This window comes from Cygnus atratus, chromosome 4 (assembly GCF_013377495.2).
Source record: "Cygnus atratus isolate AKBS03 ecotype Queensland, Australia chromosome 4, CAtr_DNAZoo_HiC_assembly, whole genome shotgun sequence".
Classification (NCBI taxonomy): Eukaryota; Metazoa; Chordata; class Aves; order Anseriformes; family Anatidae; genus Cygnus; species Cygnus atratus.
The window spans coordinates 28,510,436-28,531,052 of NC_066365.1; the positions used below are offsets into that span (position 1 = coordinate 28,510,436).

Consider the following 20,617-nt stretch of genomic DNA (forward strand, 5'->3'; position numbering starts at 1 on the left):
GGTATTTGAAGCATAGTAGAGACAGGAACTGCATCAAAATGCTGTGAGTATGAAATGGATTAAGGCACTAAAAATGCAGAAATACCTTCAAATGCAGATTTCTCCTGTGTCTTGCTGTACTTGTAAATACTTTTTCAATTTGAATTTTGCTGTCCATTTAGGACTTCTGGTATCTGATGAGATGTTTTCCTTTGATGTCTTATCCCGAGAGATTATTCTTTGGTGTCAGATATGTCTCTTTCCTCTCCTGATTTTGTTTTACATTTGAAATGATTTACAAATAGTGTTGCATTTATGTGATGCAAAAGTGATATTGCATTGTTACCGTGCAGTTACTCTTCATCATTAAGAAAGAAAAAGTCATTTTTTCTTTGTTTGTTTGTTTGTTTAGGGAAGCACTATCTAACAGTTAATAATCATTGTGTTTCTGATTGAGAGGGTATCTGAATCTACCCCTTTTAAAAAGTGTTCTTTTAGGATGGAGTGTTATGTTTCTGTTAAATTAAACAGAAGAAAAGCCAGTGTACAAATACTGATAACGAAAGAAACCTTATCTTCCTGTTTATTTTGAGAGCGTATGTATGTCTTCTCAATGTTTGCTCCTCCTGCATTCTGTATTGTTTGCGTACTGATAAATAGCACTTCTGAATCTACTAAAAGGTGTGTCTCTTTGGCTTTTACACCCCTGAACTCTGTAACTTCTCATGTCCCCAGCTGCTGTCATTAGGCAAGAAGGAAGGAATGCTCCTTCTCCATTTGGTACCATTTATTTTATAAATTACCAGCTTGCCAGCTCTGACTCCCATACAGGATTCAAGGGTTATGTCCCAGCTGTAGGTATGTGTTCACTATAGCAAGTGTTTTGTTTTAATGCAATAGGTTAGAGATGTTCTGTTTGCAACAAGACCATCAGGTCAGGAGGAGGAGCTGTATAACCAATTCGGATTTAGGGTTTGAGCCAACAGGCGTTTCGTGGTGCTGGGTAATGCCCAACTTTAAGGCAGAGAAATCAGTAATTCCACAGGCTCCTTAATGAAAGGTTAATCACCTATGGAAGCCACAGATAATTAGAATTCTGCTCTGAGAGCTGAGATGGACAAAAGGGAAGACTAAAGTGAATCTTTAGGTCCCATTTCTCTCCTGACTTGATGCTTCATGCTGTATGTAGCAGGGACACATCTGCTTCTGCTCTCTCTATTCAAGTTAAAACTTTGTAGGGTGCCTTTTTTTACAAAACAGTTGTCACTGGCATTACTCTAAATGCGGTTGTTAGAGCTCTTTTCTAATGTGTGAGAGCCAGATTCAGCTCCCTTCCATGTGCTCGGTGCAATCCTATAAAAACAGTAAATCTGAAGAAATATGTCTGCCCAGAGGAACTTGTTCAGAACTGGATGCTTTGTGGATAAATCTTTATTTGATAAAATCTGGCGGTACGTGTGATAGCTTCAGTGAGGGCAAAATATGTGTTGTTGATTTATTTTTGGTTAAATGCTAGCTGCACTTGGAGAATTGGTATTTACACTCCTCATTTAGGAATGTGGTGGTGACTGCTCAGAGTGATGTAGCCTGCAGAGATGTCTTTGTGAAATCAAAACCGATCACCATTAGAAACCACTCCTGCCCCCAGAGCAGACTCTCAGAACCAGAAGTGACCTGCAGCCTCTGAGGAAAAAAATGAAACTTTGAGCAGTCATTACTGTATAGCTGGCTGTTTGCTTCTGATTGCCCTGTGCTGCAAAGTCTGAACCGTCTGGCTTTTACATCAGTTTTCTAATAAGGCTTATGATAAGAAGTGATAGCTAATATTGTGTAGGTCAGGTAACACTGACTTGCTGTGGGATTAACTCTCTTTTAACCCAATTTGGTGAATACTTTGCAGTCCTTAACATAGCAGAAGATCCTACATTTCCTTTTGATTTCTGGCATAGCTGCACAGTGTCGTCAAGGCAACCTGCTCCAGTGTTTTCTTTCTTAGAGTAAACTGTCTCAACACATTGCCAGCCTCACATCAGTCCTTGTAATACGTGAGGTCAGATACTTCACCAGTATGCACAAAGGCACAAAGCTATTACTTTGGTATTGGCTATCATGTCATCATAGTGAGGAACTCTGTGCTCAGGGGAGAATGTGTATATTAAAGCTTTTAAGGTTAAAATAATTCTATAGCATTTATATCCCATTGTGATGCCTTGAGGATGCGAGGAACTACTTTGTTCAGACAATTGTATTTGTAATGTGAAAGAAAGTAATAGAGCCTTATTGCTAATTAATCTGTATATAGGGAGCATGCTGTAGTTCGTAGAGTGAAGTTGTCTTGCATTTTGTGCTGTAAGAAGGATCATAAAGTATAGCTTTCTCATAGTGGTAGAATTTGGGCTAGCTTTGCATCTCCTTATTTCTTTCTTTTCCATTCAGCGCAGCTTTTACTCACACAGCTGTTCCCGATCCCATGAACTTCTGACTAGAGAGGCTGACCTCTGGTGCCTTGTACCTTGAAACCATTGTAGTGTACCCTTAGACTTGCAAAAAGCCATCATTCTGCGAGACTTTGCTGGGACCCCCTCACATGCAGCATCTTTTTAAGAAGTAAACAAACAATCCTACACCAGAAAATGAAACAAAAACTGTTTCTTCTTCTAATTAGCTGCTGGTAACCAGATTTGCTGCTTCTGCTGCTCAGTAGCACTTACAAAAGCAAAGGAAATTCAGGAGTTCAGCTGTAGGTATTTGTTGTCCAGCTGTAGGTATTAGTGGTGTTACCAACTACCGCACACAACCACGAACATGAGCTCTGTGAGGTACAAATTCTTCTGTGCTTTCTGAAGCTGAAATTAACAGTTTTGGTCTGATTTTTTTTAGAGATGCAACTTGAATCAGAAGATTTTGTGTCCATTTTACTTAGAGGATACTATTCCATCCTGCAGTTTGCCAGCTTCTTAGTTATTTTTTAAGTAATTGGGGTCTGCTTTTCCTTTTTTAATTTCAGTCATTTCAGTGTTTCATTTTTATAGCTTGGCTTCACGAACAGTTCATAACAGAGGAGGGTCGGGTTAGCTGAGGCACTGGAAATAGTGAAGAGAATCCCTCGATACTGGCTTTGCAGCTAAAGAAAATGTAGATGGAATGGTGTTCAGACATAAAATGATGTATAGTTAGTAATATAAAATGTAAAGAACATAATCAACCCAAGGGCTGACCTAAACTATCCATTGCTATTCGTGGGCTTTTGTAAAAAAAAAACAAACTGTTTCTACTATTTAATTTTGAAGCTAGAGATTTTACCAGCTCTAATGGGATCAGGCTGCTCTTCATGATCTGATTAATGTGTCTATTAATCTCTCACATAACTAATACATACAAATTCTACAGTGGTTATTTGCATCATATTTATTTTGCGTGAGAACTGTTGATGTGAGAAAGATCTGCTCTGAGTTTTAGTTCACAAGCTGATGCTTGCCTATTGCTGGAATGCGTGCAGAAATGAATTCTCTTGAATGTAGCAGTGGGTACTTGATCAAAATTATGATCAAATGGGATAATTGTCATAGTTTATTCCCTAAACTTATGATTTTTACTGTTAATTTAATTTTATTCCTGTGGCATTTTATTAAATTACTTGAAAGAGGAGCCTTTTCCTTCAGGAATTTAGATCTTTATTCATCTGTTCCAATTTGTATGCAACAAAATTGGGATGTATGGCATTTGATGGAGGTCTTTCAGAATGAATAGCTTCCCTCAGGTCAGAGTGCCAGAGCACTAGGCTATAGTTTTGTGTTAATTACCGTAGCTTTTCCTCCGCACAAATTTCCTCTATTTCATTTTTATTTGATTGGATCAAAAGTGTGTATCATGTGGGAAAACTAAAAGGCAGAGAAGGTAACTGTAGCTATTCATTTGGAAATCAGTGGTATTCTTGCCACAGTCATATTTGTAGATAACTAAGCACATCAGGTTCTTTTTTTTTTAATTCTTGGGGATATGGTAATATGGCAAATCAGGCACACAAGACATATAGGGTATATGTAGTTGCAAAAATAAGATATGTCTAGATGTGGTTAAACAAAAATATATTTAACAATACTTGGCTTTTGGTGTAAAAGGGCATTTAAACCAAGCCACATGTTTGCAGTGATTCAGACCGATGTGGTTAAAGGAAGCTCAGAAGTTGAGTTACATTTTCCTTGCAGCGTAGGTCAGTTGCTCTAACAACTTGAGGAATAAAATAATGACATGACACGCAAAAAACCCCACCTTGTTGTTCAGGACCATTGGTACTATTAATTTAGTGGGTGGTAGAGGAGGAAAGAAAGAATTGGTAAAAGTCTATTTGATCTATATAAGTGCAGGACAGCAATTGAGATGAAAAAGACAGGCAAGATGTTCTTGAGATTCACCCAACACAACTAAGTGGCTGCACTTGGTTCAGTGGTTTTTGACTATGGCTACTTTCTGATTCCAGTCAGTTGTACTGCTTTCCTCACAAGACTCCTTCACATCTGAAGTCACCTTTGTACCCCTCCTTCATCTGCTTTCTGCTGTACTCCTCTCCATTCCACACATGATGCTGAACGGCCTCAGACTGCAGAGATTTAGTGCGTGCTTCTGTAGATCAGGTCACACGGTAGATTCTGCAGGTAAATGATTTTAGGTTTTTATTCTGTAAGATACAAATTAGAACTCTAAGGAATTTCATATAGTGGAAAGAGTGTTTAAATTACTAAAGTATCGAGTGTAAGAATCAAGGACATGATCTGCAACCAAAAAAGGCCAAGCACATTTAGTACAAGGTAGTAAAGCAAATTTTCACGCTTGCACTAAGAGAAGGCAAATTTAGGAAAATATTTAGGAAAATATTTTCTAGGTGGAAGGTGGAATAACTAATATTCTGTTGTAACTTCTGGAGAAGACTGTATATCATTTACAACTACAGCTAAAGAAAAAGCGTATTTGTTGACTTAGCTTTTCATGTGTCACCAGTTTTATTTCATCAGCTCTAATTTTGAAATGCATGTTTCATGATACTTCTCAGCAGGCTAGACAATTAGATACTGAGGAAATTAAGCAGTATAATGAATGCTGAAGAGAAGGTGGTTCAGGTAAAGACTCTTAACAAAGCTATGATCATATATTTTAACTATGTGCCTAAAGGAACATAATGAAGATGAGAAAATGAAAATTCTTCAGAGAATTTTCTTGTAATTGGACAAACCTGAAGGAGATGTAGAGGCATATAATAGTATGTAATGGGATGTTGCTATCCTCTTCTCTCTCTAATTTCTCTCCTTTTCCTATTTCTGCCTTGCTACCCTAGCTTTCTGTCCCCATCCATTGCCAAAATACACTCAGATGTGCAAAGAGAGTCCATGCTACTTGGTGTTCAGAAACAAAGACTCTGCCACCAGCTGTTGAGAGGTGGTTTGTGATGGCTGCTCTAGCGGAGGAAGGACCTGTGGTTGCTTTGACCCTGGCACAGTCCATCTCCAGTCCAGCAGTGTCACAGCTGTTCTTCGACTGCCCACAGAGTGCATACCACAAAATGCAGTATCCCCACCTGCTTTGGTTGGAAAATGAACACTGAGCCTATAACTGACTTTGAAACAGAATTATGATCCATGCTTTGTACCATAGTAGTTAGACTGTGCTTTTTTTCTTTTTTTTTTTTTCTTTAGTTTTTTGAGGCCTGGGCTGTGATTTTAATATATCTGCTGCATAGTGACTGTGGAGGAAAAGAATCGTAGAAGAGAAGCTTATGATAGTAGCAGAGGCTGATCATGTACACCTCTACTGAACAAAGAGTTGCTTACTGTTCAAGCATTCAAAGAGGAATCTTGGAAAGTAAATACTTCGGAGAATACTTTTTGCATTCTGTATAGTGATGTAAACTAATTCCTAGCAGATGGGAGCTGGGAAGAAGCTCCCAATATAGAGAGTTTATCCTCTAATTACTTGCTGTGGGGTTTCTTGCAGATTTCTCTGAAGCACCTGGTGCTGGCCTCTGTCTGAGGCAGAACATTGTATAAGAGGGACATGAGGTCTGGCAACTCCTGTGTTTGCACAGAGTAGCACTTCTTCATTTAGTTTGCATTGGAATGATTAGGATGCAGGTACTGAAGTTCTTCTAGCTGGTAAATGACAAGTAGTCTCAATAGTACTTCCAGATTGGAAAAACAGCTACTTCATTTTAGAAATGATCTTCTCAAATTGCTTAATACTCCTATGTTGCAATTTTTAAGGGTCTGATAATTGATAACATAGACAGTTAAAGTTTCCATGAGTTTGTGAAATGCGCATACTGATTACATCACTCAAGTCCAGCTTTTAGCTGTCACTTTGAAAATAAATATAATGCTGTCTTGATTTTGATAACACCAAATTACTAGTTCTCTGCAGATGACAATCTCAAAGTGTTTATCAAAGTGACATCTTTTGTTACGTAGTTCTTTTAATAGTCTAGACATGCATATCACACACTGTTCAGGCTTAAACTTTTTTTTAGTAGGTGTTTCAAATACAACACAGTAATTTGAATTGCATCCAAGTTTGTTTAGTGTCATGTAGGTACGGAAACAGATTTTATGTAAACCTCAGGCAGAGAAAGATCTGTAGTAGTTCATCTGATGAGCTAAGCAGGGCAAGGAAAGGTTGCACATAGATATGGCTGTATGATACAACATGTGACATGAGTTTTGTTTTGTTTTTTTTTTTAAATTATATATTTATTTTTGTTGTCAGTGACAGGGTTCTAAATCTGGTCTTTAGAAGAGTTTCTTTTCTGGGATGTATCTTGGCCAAAGGCCATCACAAATGTGTTTCTGTTTTATTGAACCCGCTCGGTTCTTCCTCTTTGCACGTGCTCTGGGTGTGCCTGGGGAAAAGAACACGGAGGTTTCGTGGCCCAGACCCTTCCCTTTTAGCCAGCAAACCCGGTACGTGCCCTTTGACTGCCTGACAGGCACCTCTCCTCTCGGAACAGGATGCAGCGAGGCACGCTTTCTCCTTCTTTAGGAGGCAGTCCCTCGGGTACAGACTGTAGCCACGTGTTGTTTAGACAGCGCAGCGTGGCCCAAAATGCTTTTTCTTAAATTGCAAGGATTTAAGTCTCATCTCTGATCAATACTTCAGGTCTGCATGAGGCTATTTCTGTCTCCTGACGTGGGGAACCCCGTTGTCTTTCATTACTGCTATTTCTTCCTCCTCCACCCACTGCACAGATCCCATTCCTGCAAACTACCGTTGCAGCTGCTTTCCTCCAGCTGGTAGGTTGATAGCAGTGAGCAGTTCGCTGTGGAGCCTGCGCCAATTAGTGCTGCAACAAGTGACCAAAAAATCCTCCGCACACCACAGACAATAAATAACTCTGAGGTACACGTTCAGACTACTGACGTATCTTCCCTGCTCAGCTCACTTCATCATCTGCTGCTCCAGCTCCTTAGGAGCTTTTTTCAAAAGCTCTGGCTAGATCCTTCAGGCCTGTTTTGAGATAAGAAAGATGCTTTTCTGTGCATTTCGAGGCTGTGTGCAGACTGCAGTTTCTACAACAGCCCCTGGTAAATAATTTCAGCCTTCGTTTTGCGTGATGATTTCAAGATAGAGGTTGGCTCAAAGTCTTTCCTTGTATATAGACAGAATTCAGAAAGTGTTGCATGACTTTAGCTCTAAGTGAGAACAGGAGGAAATCCTTCCAGCTGCTGGTGCTGTTTACATTATGTTCATTCTCATTTCTTCGCTTAAGTAATGGAGACAGAGAAAAAAGTCAGAACAGGAGAAATACTTAGTATGAGCAGTGTAATGCCCACTCCAGATTGCCCTGTTCAAGCCTCCTTACGTGGCATTTTTTTTAAAACAAGGGTTCCTAAGAATACCTGGGAGCTAAAAGCACAAGCATTCACTCTGTGGCAAAGCAGCCCATTAACTTCACCTTTGATTTGGCATCTTCAGTCACGAGCCTCTGCAGGAGGCAGACCTGATGTGGTAAACGTGTGCATCTGCAAACCTGCTGTAGGTGAGGAGTTGCTTCAGGAAGTCTGTGTAGACAAAACTTTGTGTCCAACGTGAGGGGTTCCCCCTAGCAGGAGTCAACATGGGGACACACAAAGTAAATCTGCAGTCTGAAGGTGGGGGAAAGGAGGGCAAGTGGCAGAGCTTGCGGGGTGCAATTCTGTGGTGTGTGAACAGCACCAAGCTTTTGCTTCTGTACCAGGGCACCCTGAAACCAGTTTGTAGAAAGCTTAATGTGCAGGACAGAGCTAAAACCATGGACCTACTTCAGTCTGTAAGAAGAAAAGCTGTGCTGGTAGCTCGAGGATACAAAGCAGCGTTTTCAGACCCTCAGACGATCCATTTTCAGAGAGTACTAAAAATATCCAGATTTATTTGTTGCATATTGATTAACCAAGCTTTTACTAGATGGCCCATGTGGGGAGGCAAATTTGGTCCTTTAAAATAAGCATCAGCTATTTTCTCAGACCATGTTACAGGAAAGGGAAGTGGTTGGCAGCATATGATCTGGATGTTCCTCGCCTATGAGCAGCCTGTTCAAATCTGCCCTCTCTCTCCCAGAAGACTCATGACTGCGTTTTGTAATTGCGAGGGCAGGTTATGAAATCAGAAACCGTTCCCCTTTCCGAGCAAGGCAGTCTGTAAGAAACAAAAAGAAAGCACAAGGTAGACATCTAGACCGGGCTGCAGTTTTCCAGCTGCCGCTTCCAAGGCGCTAACAGACCTCCGGGCGGTGCAGCGCAGGAGCCCGGCGCTTGGTTCACCCCGGCTCTTTGCTGGGAACTTCTGCAGCAGGTACACGGTCATCCACCGCCCTCCAGTGGTCTGCAGAGCACGGTGCAAGCTTGCTTCCTGGGCCGCGCACACGTCGCTGCGTAAAAAGGTCTCGTGGCAGTTAGGTGCTAGCACACCTGTGCCGTGGAGCGTAATGTCGTTCGTGGGGTTGCTCCTGCGTTTGCAGGATATGAAACCATCTGTGCCTGTGGTGATTTCCAGCCTGCCTTTGGATAGCTGCCAACAGTAAGGACTCCGGGGGTGGTCACAACAGGATGTACCGCCGTGAAGGGATGCTTCAGAGTAGGCTGGACAAAAACTACAGTGTTTGTCTAGCAATTTATTGACTCCCTAATTTGCAAGTCATTGTAAATGTCTCCTCTGTCGCTTACAGTCTTCCATTCCTTTCACTCCTTCTAGTCTCTAGAGCACTTTAGGAGTGTTAATAGGGAAGTTTCCAAGGAAAGTTGCATCTGAACACTTACTACTGTTATTTTCTATTCTTGGTGGCATCTGATACCCTATCCATGGCATGTCACACAGTGTCATCCTGATGGATGTAGGTTTTTCCAGCTCAGGGTTGAAGCTAATAAAATGTGATGCAGCTTATTTTTATCCTACCATCATGGACTAAATGTAGAGAGCCATGAGAACTGCAGAAGCTGCAAAATACAGCAGAGATGAATTTATTGGGGATTAAGGAGGCATTCCTATGCTGTGTGACATGGTAGCAGCTGCCAAATGTCCCCAGCCAGCTTTAGCATATATTGAGCCCTGGACAACACAACACAAGTAAAAGGGGCTGATGCTTTTACTGCTCAATATACTGTTGTCTCAAAGCCTTTGCTACGGACTTTCAAGTAGTTTTTACTTCACGTAATTTTGCTTTTATCCACGCAAGTCTGTGCTAACATTGACAGTTAAATGTTAGATTTAAACCTATTGCAAAAATCCTAAAAGAGTGAATTGCATTTTTCTGCTCCAGGGCAACTTAAATTGCAGGTTTAAATTGCTAGCAGATCAGTCGTCTAGAAGGGAATGACAGTAGTCACATAGTACTCTCTGTTCAGCCAAGCTAAAATATGTGATTAGGACAAGAAAATTACCTCAGCCACCATAGGGTTCACCAGGACTAGAGCACAAAGTTTAATTAAATTTCCCCTTCTGAGCTCAGACCATCGTGACTGGAGCAGAGGAGAACTGGGACTGCAGCTAGAGCTGGGCAGAACAGCTGCACGGCTTTGTGAGACACCAAGCAGCTGTAAAAGCCTCACAAATACTCTCATCCCCCCTGCATCTGTCCCTGTGAGCAGGGATCTTCCCTGTGCTCCTTTCTCTCTCTTTTTATTTTTTTTTTATTGCAGCTGGGAGTAAGGGGTGCTCCGCGTGGTGTCCCAGCTCCATGGTGTAGTGACCTCTACCATTCTCCTGCCAGCCTGCTGGTTTCTGGTGCGGTAACACGTGCGTGGATACAGTAGACATACAGCCCTGCTCTCCTGTGGGAGAAGGAAAGGGACCAGAGAGAGGAAGCAGAGGCCAGTAGGTCTTGGCTTGCTGTGTGGCTGGATCTGATCGTGGGATGTTAGCAAAAAAGCCCAGCTTTAGCCCTTTCCCACTGTCTCCATCTCGTGATACACATTTCCTGCAAATCTCAGCATAAGTTTGCGGGGCTGTGCCTTTACCTATCCTCCTGATGGTCATTTGTTTTTGTCGTTTTTTCCACCTACAACATGTTTACATTTAGATTAATGGCATATTCTTCTTTCCAAACTTTAAAATACCACATGGAAAAGACTTACTTGACTTGGCATTCAGGTCAACTGTCTAAGGCTTTTCAGTGCACAATAGAGTGCAAAATAGCTATAACGAGCTGCAGATATGCATGACAATGAAAAATTTAGCACAGAATTTCCCCACCAGTAGAACAAAAGTGTGTAGTAAAAGAGACGACAGAAAATTTTCTGTTTGAGAGCACAATTCCTTCTTCTTTATGTTTCCCATTGATCTTCCACAAAGCATCCAAAACTATGAGATGGGTTAGGGTAGGACCCTTTCTTCCATGTGGACAAAGACAACTTTTTCTTTGACAAGAAAGCCTATTGCAAGGCTTGAATTGAATTCTCATTGCAAAAAGGATCAAAGTATCCAGGTCAAATGCTGTGTAACCTGGTCACTGTAATGATATGATAAGGCTGTAATGATAATGCCACAGTCTCCATTCTTACCACTGAACACTGCCTACATGAAATACATGAACCTGAGCTTCTGGGTTTTATTTCTTCTTTTTTTTAATGCTTCCCATTTCTCCAGACTGCTATTCAAAATCCCACAAGCTTACTTTTCACTTTATCTCAGAAACTGTGATGATGTATCAGCTGGTAAATAACTGCTAGCTCTGTCTCTTTTTATATTTCTCAGGAAATCTTTCGGTTCTAAGTAGTTATTTAAGCCTTGTGCTCATAAATTTCTGGCAAACAGTCCACAGAGATTTCATTTTGAGACAACGGGGCTGAAACGTGTAAGCTTTAACTGCCATTAAAAATGGTATTTGTTCGGACCAGTACGTGCTGCTCTAAAGCTAGCTGCTGGCAGAAGCTTTGCTGGAAGTTCGCCCTCTTGGTCTCATTGCATGGATGCTCCTCGGCTTTCATGCAGTTGTAGCTGGTGGGAATCTGGCTGGACAGCAAGTAGTGTTCAGACTCCAGGAGTGGCCATTTCAGTTCAGGTTAAGGACCTGCCCTGCATAGGATCCCATCTCCAACACTGGCCATAAGCAATCTGGAGAAATCTTTATTTTCCCCAAACAAAACAGAAGACCCCAACTGGCCAACAACAAAAACAAAAACAAACCCTTCAAAGTAAGTTTCTGCCACCTCAGTGCTCTGAAGTGGCCAGGGTGGCTGGAAGCTAGCAGGAACTGTGGCTTGAGAGCACCAAAGGTATGTGCTGGCACAGCAGGGTGTTCCTGTGCTGGTCAGTGCCGTGGCTTGGATTGTGAACCAGCCGAGTCGTGCATTAGCACGACTGTGGGGGAGGTGGCACTGTTGTATCGTGGTCTGCGCTTGCTTTGTTCATCGGATGCCAGCTATGGACTCTGTGAGATTATTCATCAGATTGAGGCATTTTGCTTTTAAATGTCATATTCTTTCATCTGTTTTCCAAAGCAAGCGTTTTGGTATAGAAAGGTTTTATTTTAGAGAAGTGCTGAAAAAAAATGATGTATCCGCAAGCAAGATTAAAAAATCACCTCAAGAGGTGCATTGTTCAAATGCAGAGAATAGCCTGTTTCATTTTAAAATAGCCATAATTTAAGCTAGGATTTAGTGCCATAATTCACAAACACATGCCTGGATTTAGTGCCATAATTTGCAAACAGATGCCTGGAAGATACTTCTGGAGTTACTGAGACTGTTACCATGTACGATCATTTCCACGTAATCATCTTCTCAAGTTTATTGAATTTAATCCTCAAATGCAGCTGTTCTTTATGGGAAAAAATATTTTTCATGCTATTATTTTATGGGAAGGCTGTTCCACAACTCCTTTAAGAAACTGAGAATACTTAAGAATAGTTTGAATATTGCAAGGTAATGTTTGTTTTTTCTTCTCTCATCACCAGAAGCGTGCACCAGGAAAAGTTAAAAATGAATATTCATCTTTTTACTTGTCTATTACTGTGTTATGGCTATACTGTAGTGAAATTACTTCAGATGTCATTCACAAGCAAACAGAAAGAATGGAACTCTCCTTCCTAATTCTTCATTCCTGTGAATCTGTGAAAATGAGATCATTATGAATTTTACCATGACAATGCACATACTACTGTTCTGTATATTATTGAAATAAAAGGGTTTGTTAAGTCTACTAATGCTTGCTTTTTTGCCAGAAAAGAGCCAGAATGGCCTAATCAGTTTCATGTAAAATTTCACTAATCTGATTTTGTTTCTCATTTTTATTTTTTAATTGTAGTGGGAGAAACTACAGATGACGACAAGTGAGAGGAGGAAAATAGTTTGTTCAGTCACATTCCACGTAATTGCAATTACCTGTGTTGTTTGGTCATTGTATGTTTTAATTGATAGAACCGCTGAGGAAATTAAACAAGGCAATGATAATGGTAAGTGTCTTTTATCTTCTTCAGTCTTGTTGATAATGAACGCAGTGGGTGGATTTGAAGTGCAGCCACGTAACCAGTCACATTAAGTTCTCAAGTTAACACCTCACTGATATATGGCTACATCAAATACTTTAATAGAGAAGTAACGAACACATCTGTATTAAAAGCTTGTTGTATGCCCCTGCAGAGAGATCTCAGCTAAGTGTAACCATTACAACAGCTTAACTAGCCTGCTGGTTCTGCTTAGGTTAATCTCCCATTATTGAGGTATTTCTACGGCTTAGAGAAAAAGATGAGCCAAAATCAAAGCCCAGTGCAAGTTCAGTTCACAAAATATCAATTTATTTATATTATCCACTTGAACCTCTGTATCTTGTAAAACGGGATAGAGCCCTTTCATTGACAGCTTCCTATTAAGAAATTCCAAGAGACCATGTTTCAGTTGTATCTGTAAGTATTCACAGCAGAAACAAAGTGCTTCTTTTATTAGCCTTAGCTTATAGACACTTTTTATCTTCAATTCTGAAATTCAGAACTCAGAATGCTGCCCCAAACATTGTCCCAAAATATTCAGTTACATGGATAAATTTGAACATTTCAAGAAGAAAAAAAAAAAAGCTACCTGATTTAATTTCTCAGAAGCATTTACTTCAGGGCCTGGCAGAGTCTAACTGGAGTGATGATGCTAGCCTGTACTTTTCTTTCTCTAGTTAGATGAAATGTGCCAGCTGAGGTAGAGAGCACAGCCTTACCTTACCTTTGTGAAGACATGTTCCCAGTTACCTTCCAGGGAAGATTCTCATCCAGTGCTTCCCCTGCTAGTGCTAATCAAAAACTGTTCTGCCTGTCACATTCAGATGTACTCCTTGACCTAAAGTTTGATCACATGGAAGTCATGTTCTAATGTTTGCATACAAAACCTGAGAATTTAAAATCAAGATTTATCATGTATTTGGAAAGGACATCCACTGGCTAGATAATTTACACTTACAAATGCATACTAGAAATAAGTAGGTTTCATTTTGGAATATACTTACTATGTGTGGAAACTATATTGCAAGCTGATCTACTGTTTTCCATTTCGAGTCCGCATTTGGTTTGAGTTAAATCTCAGTCTATTTGGTCTTAAACTCAAGTCTTAGATATGATTATCATAAGGAGGTTGATAAGAAGCTTTTCTTTTTGATCTGGATTGACTTTAGGAATTAGACAGTAGAGGGACAAAAGGCTCTAGCTGTGTGCTGTATTCTTTAGTTAACACAAAACAAAACAGGCAGAGCTTTGTGCCTTGCTAGTTAGATAAATATTTGATGATACTCCTGATGCTTGTGTTTCTTGCCTATGTGAGGAAAATATGTAACAAGCCTCACTAAGTCACAGATGAATGTGTAATACAAAGTCCCGTTTTGCCTTTTTTCTAAATGGGTAGCCCTGCTTTGCATCTCCAAAACAAAACAAAAAATCCCCCAACACCCTGAGGACAGGACTAGGAATGGCTTTGAAGTTCTACTTAGGAGTACAACATAAACCACCCTATCCATTAAAAAGGAGAAAGGTACAGGCTGTGGATTAGCTGAATTTACACAACAAAACAGCCAGCATTAATATGTGCTGTTACATAGAATGTATAAGAATCATGTTAATTAATCCTGGTAGGCTCAAAAAGTATTTATGACTTTCATGTAATTCAGTGTTCGCCAAATATTCTGGATGATTCTCCACACTAAAAAATCAACAAAGATGCCTGAGAGCTACTTAGAGCTTTTGCAATAATTAGGATTCTTTTGGTCTCTATTTGCTTTTTTAATTAAAAGCCCAGTTCCTACCTTGTTTAACAATAATGGAGATAACCAGATCCATACGAGCCTCACAGCTGGCTACAAGTAAAGAGTTGCTGTTGAAGATTCTGGGTTACCAGGTCTAGGGTTGAATACAGTACCTGAAAGGCACCTTGAATACTGCACTCTGTGAGCAAAAGATTATTCAGAAACCCTCTATATATGACCAGTAAAACTATTTAGGTTGTTCAAAGACTGACAGCTAAGCACAGAGGTTTGACTCTTGTGTATAATATGTAATCCTTAAATGTAATGAGGCAGTGTGTAATGGGAAGGATGGTAGCTGTTCCTTCACGTTATGCTACTGAATCATTGAAAAAAGCAGAAAGCAGTGACATGAATTAATGAGAGGAAGGCTGTTCTTAATACAACAACAGTTTATGCCTTTAAATTTGTAAGACCACATGTAGGCTAATGCAAATCATCTTAACGTTAGTCATATTACAACCAAATTCAAATACTTTCCTCTCTAGTTTTTCAGTGTCAGCATCCTCAGTTTTTTTTCTTTAAATATCAATATGATTGCTGTTTATTCAGGGCAAGTGATCTGATAAAGATCCATGAAGTGACAAGAGTAACAGATACACCAAATGCTGTAAAGTTACCCTTTTACCACACAGAGATACAAGTTCTCCTTTTTGATATAGATGGATTCAGGGGGGTTGCACAGACAGAATAGCAGGAAAAAGAAAGGCCAAGGAAGATGGATGATGGAAGAGGTGGAGCTCTTTCCATTATTTTTTTTTTTTACTGTGCCCTGTCTTCAGAATGAAGCTAGAACCAGGCAGTATTATTGTAAATGTTGGTCTTCCAGGAACCATAAACAGTGTCATGCTTCTAGCGTGATACAAAAAACCTGTTGGTAAAGCCGTGCATAATGTTTCTAGACATTCAGTTATCTCCGTTCTGGTACTTGTATTTTTGCTTAAGCAAACCATTGAATGTTAGGATGAAATGTTCAGTTTGGGGTTTTTTGACCGTATCAAGCATTAGGCTTCTGTCAGGAGCGGGTCTTGAACTTCTTATTTGACCAAATTGTGGGGAAGTCAGTTAAGAGTGGGAGTCGGACGTAGTTTCTCTCTGGCCCTCTGCCTGTGGGATAGGAAACAGCTGCTGTTTTCCACTAGAGCCACAGCCGCCCCAACAGCATGTACATATCTGGGAGTTCTTAGCACCTGGCTGCTTTTCAAAACATTTTACTGATATTCAGCACTTGGTACCCATTGTAACAACGGTAATAAATACGAATGTTTTATTTCAAAGGTGTCCTTGAATGGCCGTTTTGGACAAAACTCGTGGTGGTGGCCATTGGATTCACGGGGGGCCTCGTCTTCATGTACGTGCAGTGTAAGGTTTACGTTCAGCTGTGGCGCAGGTTGAAAGCCTACAACAGAGTGATCTTTGTTCAGAACTGCCCAGACACCGCCAAAAAACTGGAGGAGAAGAACTCTTCGTGCACGCACAGCTCGGACGTCAAGGACGCAGTGGTGGTGCCAGTTGCACAGACAGGTACAAACTCTCAGCTGGCAGCTGAAGAAATGACATCCGAGGTGATGCCAGTTTGACAGAGACAGCGTTGTTTCTTCCTTGCAGAATAAGGCATAGTGTTTTCTACACTACTAATGCTGAAAGAGAGTAGAAATGACTGTGCATTTTTTCAGTTAAAAAACAAAAAAACACAAACCAAAACCCTAGAAGGAAAAAGGATCCAGCAAAGCAACTCGTTACTGTATGGAATGTGACCATTTGTGAAGTAGTTTCTCAGCTAGTCAGCAAGTGTTGTGAAAGTGGAAGTGTAGAAAGTGCAATAGAGAACAGGTTTAACAGACAATGCCAAACCAACGTGACAGCATTACTTTTAAAATTATTATTATACAAAAAAAAAAATGGATGGCTGGGCAAGTAGACACAGACCTGCTAGAACCATTTTGTTTACAGGAAACAAAACCAAACCGTTCATCTATTTACTACTAAAAGTTGTATTTCCTATTTATCTTCTTAAAGACACACTTGAAAGGAGAACTGTTCAAGTGACACACATTAACTGAACCGAGGTATAAAGAGCTGTGTCACAGCACCCACTCTGAGCCTCATTAAGTGACAGATGTCCGTGTGACTCCAGGGGAGCCTGAATGTTTGGGCAGCTGTGTCAACTAAGGATATTTCAAACATTTGAAGGGTAGCACTGTTTTTCAATATGCCTGAATTTTTTAAAAAATAAGCAATTCCAACCAGTATAAACTCACGTCTCCATAGGCTACAGATATTTTTAACTATAGCTGTCAGCAAAACAAGTATGGGGAGGAGAAAAATTGTAGATAATGCATTTAAAAGAGCAGCTCAGCTGTTTATTATATTCTGTAAGAGTGAATTAGATTTTTTTTCATAAATTGGATATACAAAGTTTTGAGACAAAACTATAAATGAAAAAATGCAGTTTACTGCAAAATCACACAAAAGTAAATTGCATATTATCAAATTCTGAAAGGATGACACAGGGACAATGGAAGGTATTCTGGGTTTTATTTTTTACGATTCATGATACAGACAGGTAGAGAGAAGAGAATATACTTAGATATCTTAAAAGGATGGTAGTTTTTGTCTCCCTGTTCTGAAATGTTAGTTTCTATCTTCCTAACTAAGAAAAGTAAATCAATGGATTCCCTCTGTACAGGTAAACTTGAGGTATTAAAGATTCAACAGTTCAGTTGTTAATTTCATGTTTTGAGCATTCTCATATAAAAATGAAGTGTGAATAGCATTAAAGAGTGCAATAGATGAATGAATGTAGATATAATACTGTGTCCAACAGGCTGAATTATATAAAGAACACATTTTGTGATTAGCTACTCATATCTATGATGTTTACCATCAGGGCACGACAGCAGGTATTGACTTGGAGTTACGTGCTGGCTTGGACAAGTCTAGGGCCTGAACATAATATATATTTAAAAAAAAAAAAGTGTAAAGTTCTTTTTTGGTCTTGTATTTAGGTAAACAAGGAAAAGCAAACAAGCAAGTAAAGAACCAGAGTAAAGAGAGTAATACGGCACAGGTTCATTCAAAGGGGGAATCTGCCATAATTGCCAGTGGACTAGCCTTCTACAGAAGCCTTGCAGTTTCTAATGGTAAATTTCCTCCTCACACGTTCAAACATTTCCAGTTAAATAAGTGAGTCATCACATCCTTCCAAATACGAAGAGTGCTGGGCCTAAGATGTAGTGGAGTTTATCTATTAGGTATTTCTTTGTGAATGTGTTTAATGGTTTAAAGGCTCAGGGACTACTGGAAGTAGCAGTATTAGAAGAAAAAAAGAAGTGTCTTTTTCAGAGCGTTTTATTCCTCTGTTTTGGAATTGCTCGTATAATTTGGTGGTAAGTGACTGTCATTTGGCCAGATTGGACACAAAATCTTGGTGCTTGAATACACCTGAAATACGTGTTAATATTCTAAGTTACTCCAGGTGAGTTAGACTGATGTTCAAGCCGTTTCAAATGATGCCACTTGCTCTTCATGTAAAATAATTTTCCAATTATCCAGTTGCAGAATTGGAAATGTAACAGCTTCTCATTTGAAAACAGATATGTGAGAAACCAAATCATTTCTCTGTTTATAATTGTGGAGGAGACTTTACAAAGTCTTCAGAAAACCATGACAGTACTAAGGAATGCCTCATAACTGCATGTGTTTAAGATATTCTGCAAAGACATCATTTCTAAAAGTGTAAACCTATTCACTAAAAAGTAAATCTCATTATAGTTGAAGCAAGTTAGACACTTAAAATTACTAGCTGCATCTCCATGTTTGGAATTATGTTTACAATAAAACCTGATGAATCACAGCATAGTTGACTGACAAAAACAAACAAAAAAATAAAACAAAAACAAAAAACAGCCAGCATTATGGAAGACAACTAAGGTCTTTCTGAAATGACCAGAAAGTTTCTTGCTGTCATCTAAGTGACAGTAACCCTGCTTCTTCAGACAACTTGTTCTTTAACCTGCTGTAATATCATGACCCCACTGAAAGTACTTTATCTCCTATTTTGACAGTTTACTGGAAACTAATTCACGCTGTTCTTTTCTTGAACAAGCATAAAATTCAAATAAAGGAAAAAAATACTTGAGGCTTCTGGAAACAGATGTATGGCATCCAGCAAAATTACTGCACGTTTTTAAAACACACCAAAGAGTCAGCAACAGAACAACTTGCAAAGTCATTTTATACTGAAAGCTTCAACTTCCAAACACTGTTGTGGCACTCAAGTACATGTGCAACTGAGCTTAAAGTTAAATGTAAGAATCGGAGAAAGACTTCAACTGAAATTCGTCCTCTCCCTTTGAAATATTTATTCGGACAGCAGAAAAAGAAGCAAAATGAGACATTGTTCGCTAAAGTCAGCGGCAAAAGAGATTACAGCAGGTTGGAAACAGTCTTTAAACTCTTTAAGGATTACAGTATTAGCCAATGCACCCTTTCTCATTTTAGGTGCAATGGATATGCTAAAGCTTTCAGGGATTTCATGCTGGGTTGGAATTTGTTTCTGTAGCAGGGTGGGACCTCTTCAGGACGGCAAGGATCTATTCACACCAACATGCCTTAGATGCAGGTCTGCACGAGTAACGATGGTGCGTGAATACAGACCCTAGGCAGCTGCTTATCAAACAATGATTCTTCATTCCCACAAAAAGGGTAATTTTCTGTATTAACAGGATTCTGGGCTGCAAAAACAGCTTACTGAAAGTTTTAAGATACATCCTAAGATTTTTTAAATGAAATGAGTACAAGATATTGAATAAAGATCAGTATCAAGCTACCTGTGTAGCCACAGTGCATCTCAGGCAAACACACTGACAGTGGAGTTTAGCTTGGCTAAACCCAACAAGGGCAGAGCCTTGCTCCAAGCTGCCATTACTGAGAAGAACTTAACCTGCATTCCTGTTTAAGCAAAGTTTTAACGAAGGTAGGTGGAAGTAAGTTGGTGTGAGATCAGATCTTGAATTTTAAGCAAGATACTTCTATCTAATCTGTGGGTATGCACGTTTCTTCTCCTGATTTAAGATATAAGCATTACAAAATTAACTTCAAACTGGCTTAAATATATCACTTCTGACTATCATTAGCATTAAGAATATTCTCAACTAGTCCAATTGTGCCATTCATACACCGCTTTATCTGAAAGCGGTGCTTATTTTTTTTGTGTAGAAAAAAATAGTAAGTTCCCCATCACCAGAACAAACTATTTATAAGTTCTAATAAAGCGATGACACTTACTCTATGATGAAAATATTTTACTGTGTATAATATTTGGAACTACAAGTTTGTGTTACTTGTTTAACTCCCTCTCTTTTGCAAAAGAAAAACTGTATGTTTTTGTGGCTGAATGTGTACTGAAAGACAGAAGGTAAGGGAAACAAAAGTAATATATCTGCTTATTGTTGTGAAAAAAATGTATTTGTATTAAACAAATGACCCAAATTTCTGTAGTATTCTACATTTGTCAGTCTGTTTATAGAGCATCGCATACTGAACATGTAGTGGCGACACCACACTCTTGCAAGCAATGTGAACAATACACTCAGCTGCATACTCAATATTGATAAACCTGCTGGATTGGCAGGCCTAGCTTTGGGTACCGCGCCTTGGCAGAAAACACCTCAGAGTACAAAACCACTTGAGAAGAGCTATGGTTGTTTAACTCGCAGAAGGGAAGAGAGATATAAGAACAGGCGTTAATGACAAAAACAACTTTTTCCATCCATAGCAAAACAGACAACTAGTACTGGGTTTCAGCTGCAGCAAGGCCAGGAGGAAGAAACGTTTCTAAGGAGCAGAGTGCCTTGGACTAAACAGTTAAACGTGACTGTGTAACGTCCAACACTAGAAATCC

The 20,617-nt window shown here is 39.6% G+C and overlaps 1 protein-coding gene across 3 annotated transcripts in view; it reads left to right on the plus strand.

The window, feature by feature from the left end:
- The window catches only part of MARCHF1 (membrane associated ring-CH-type finger 1), a 235,334-nt gene extending 215,120 nt beyond the window's left edge, over positions 1-20,214 (plus strand). For 2 of the 3 annotated variants that reach the window (XM_035550499.2, XM_035550508.2), the window contains 2 exons: positions 12,742-12,889; positions 15,991-20,214. In XM_035550499.2, the coding sequence (XP_035406392.1) occupies positions 12,742-12,889; positions 15,991-16,292 (450 nt within the window). In that variant the 3' untranslated portion in view covers positions 16,293-20,214. The remainder of the gene's footprint in view (positions 1-12,741; positions 12,890-15,990) is intronic. The other variant, XM_050710439.1, reaches the window with a different exon arrangement.
- Positions 20,215-20,617: the final 403 nt, after the last annotated feature.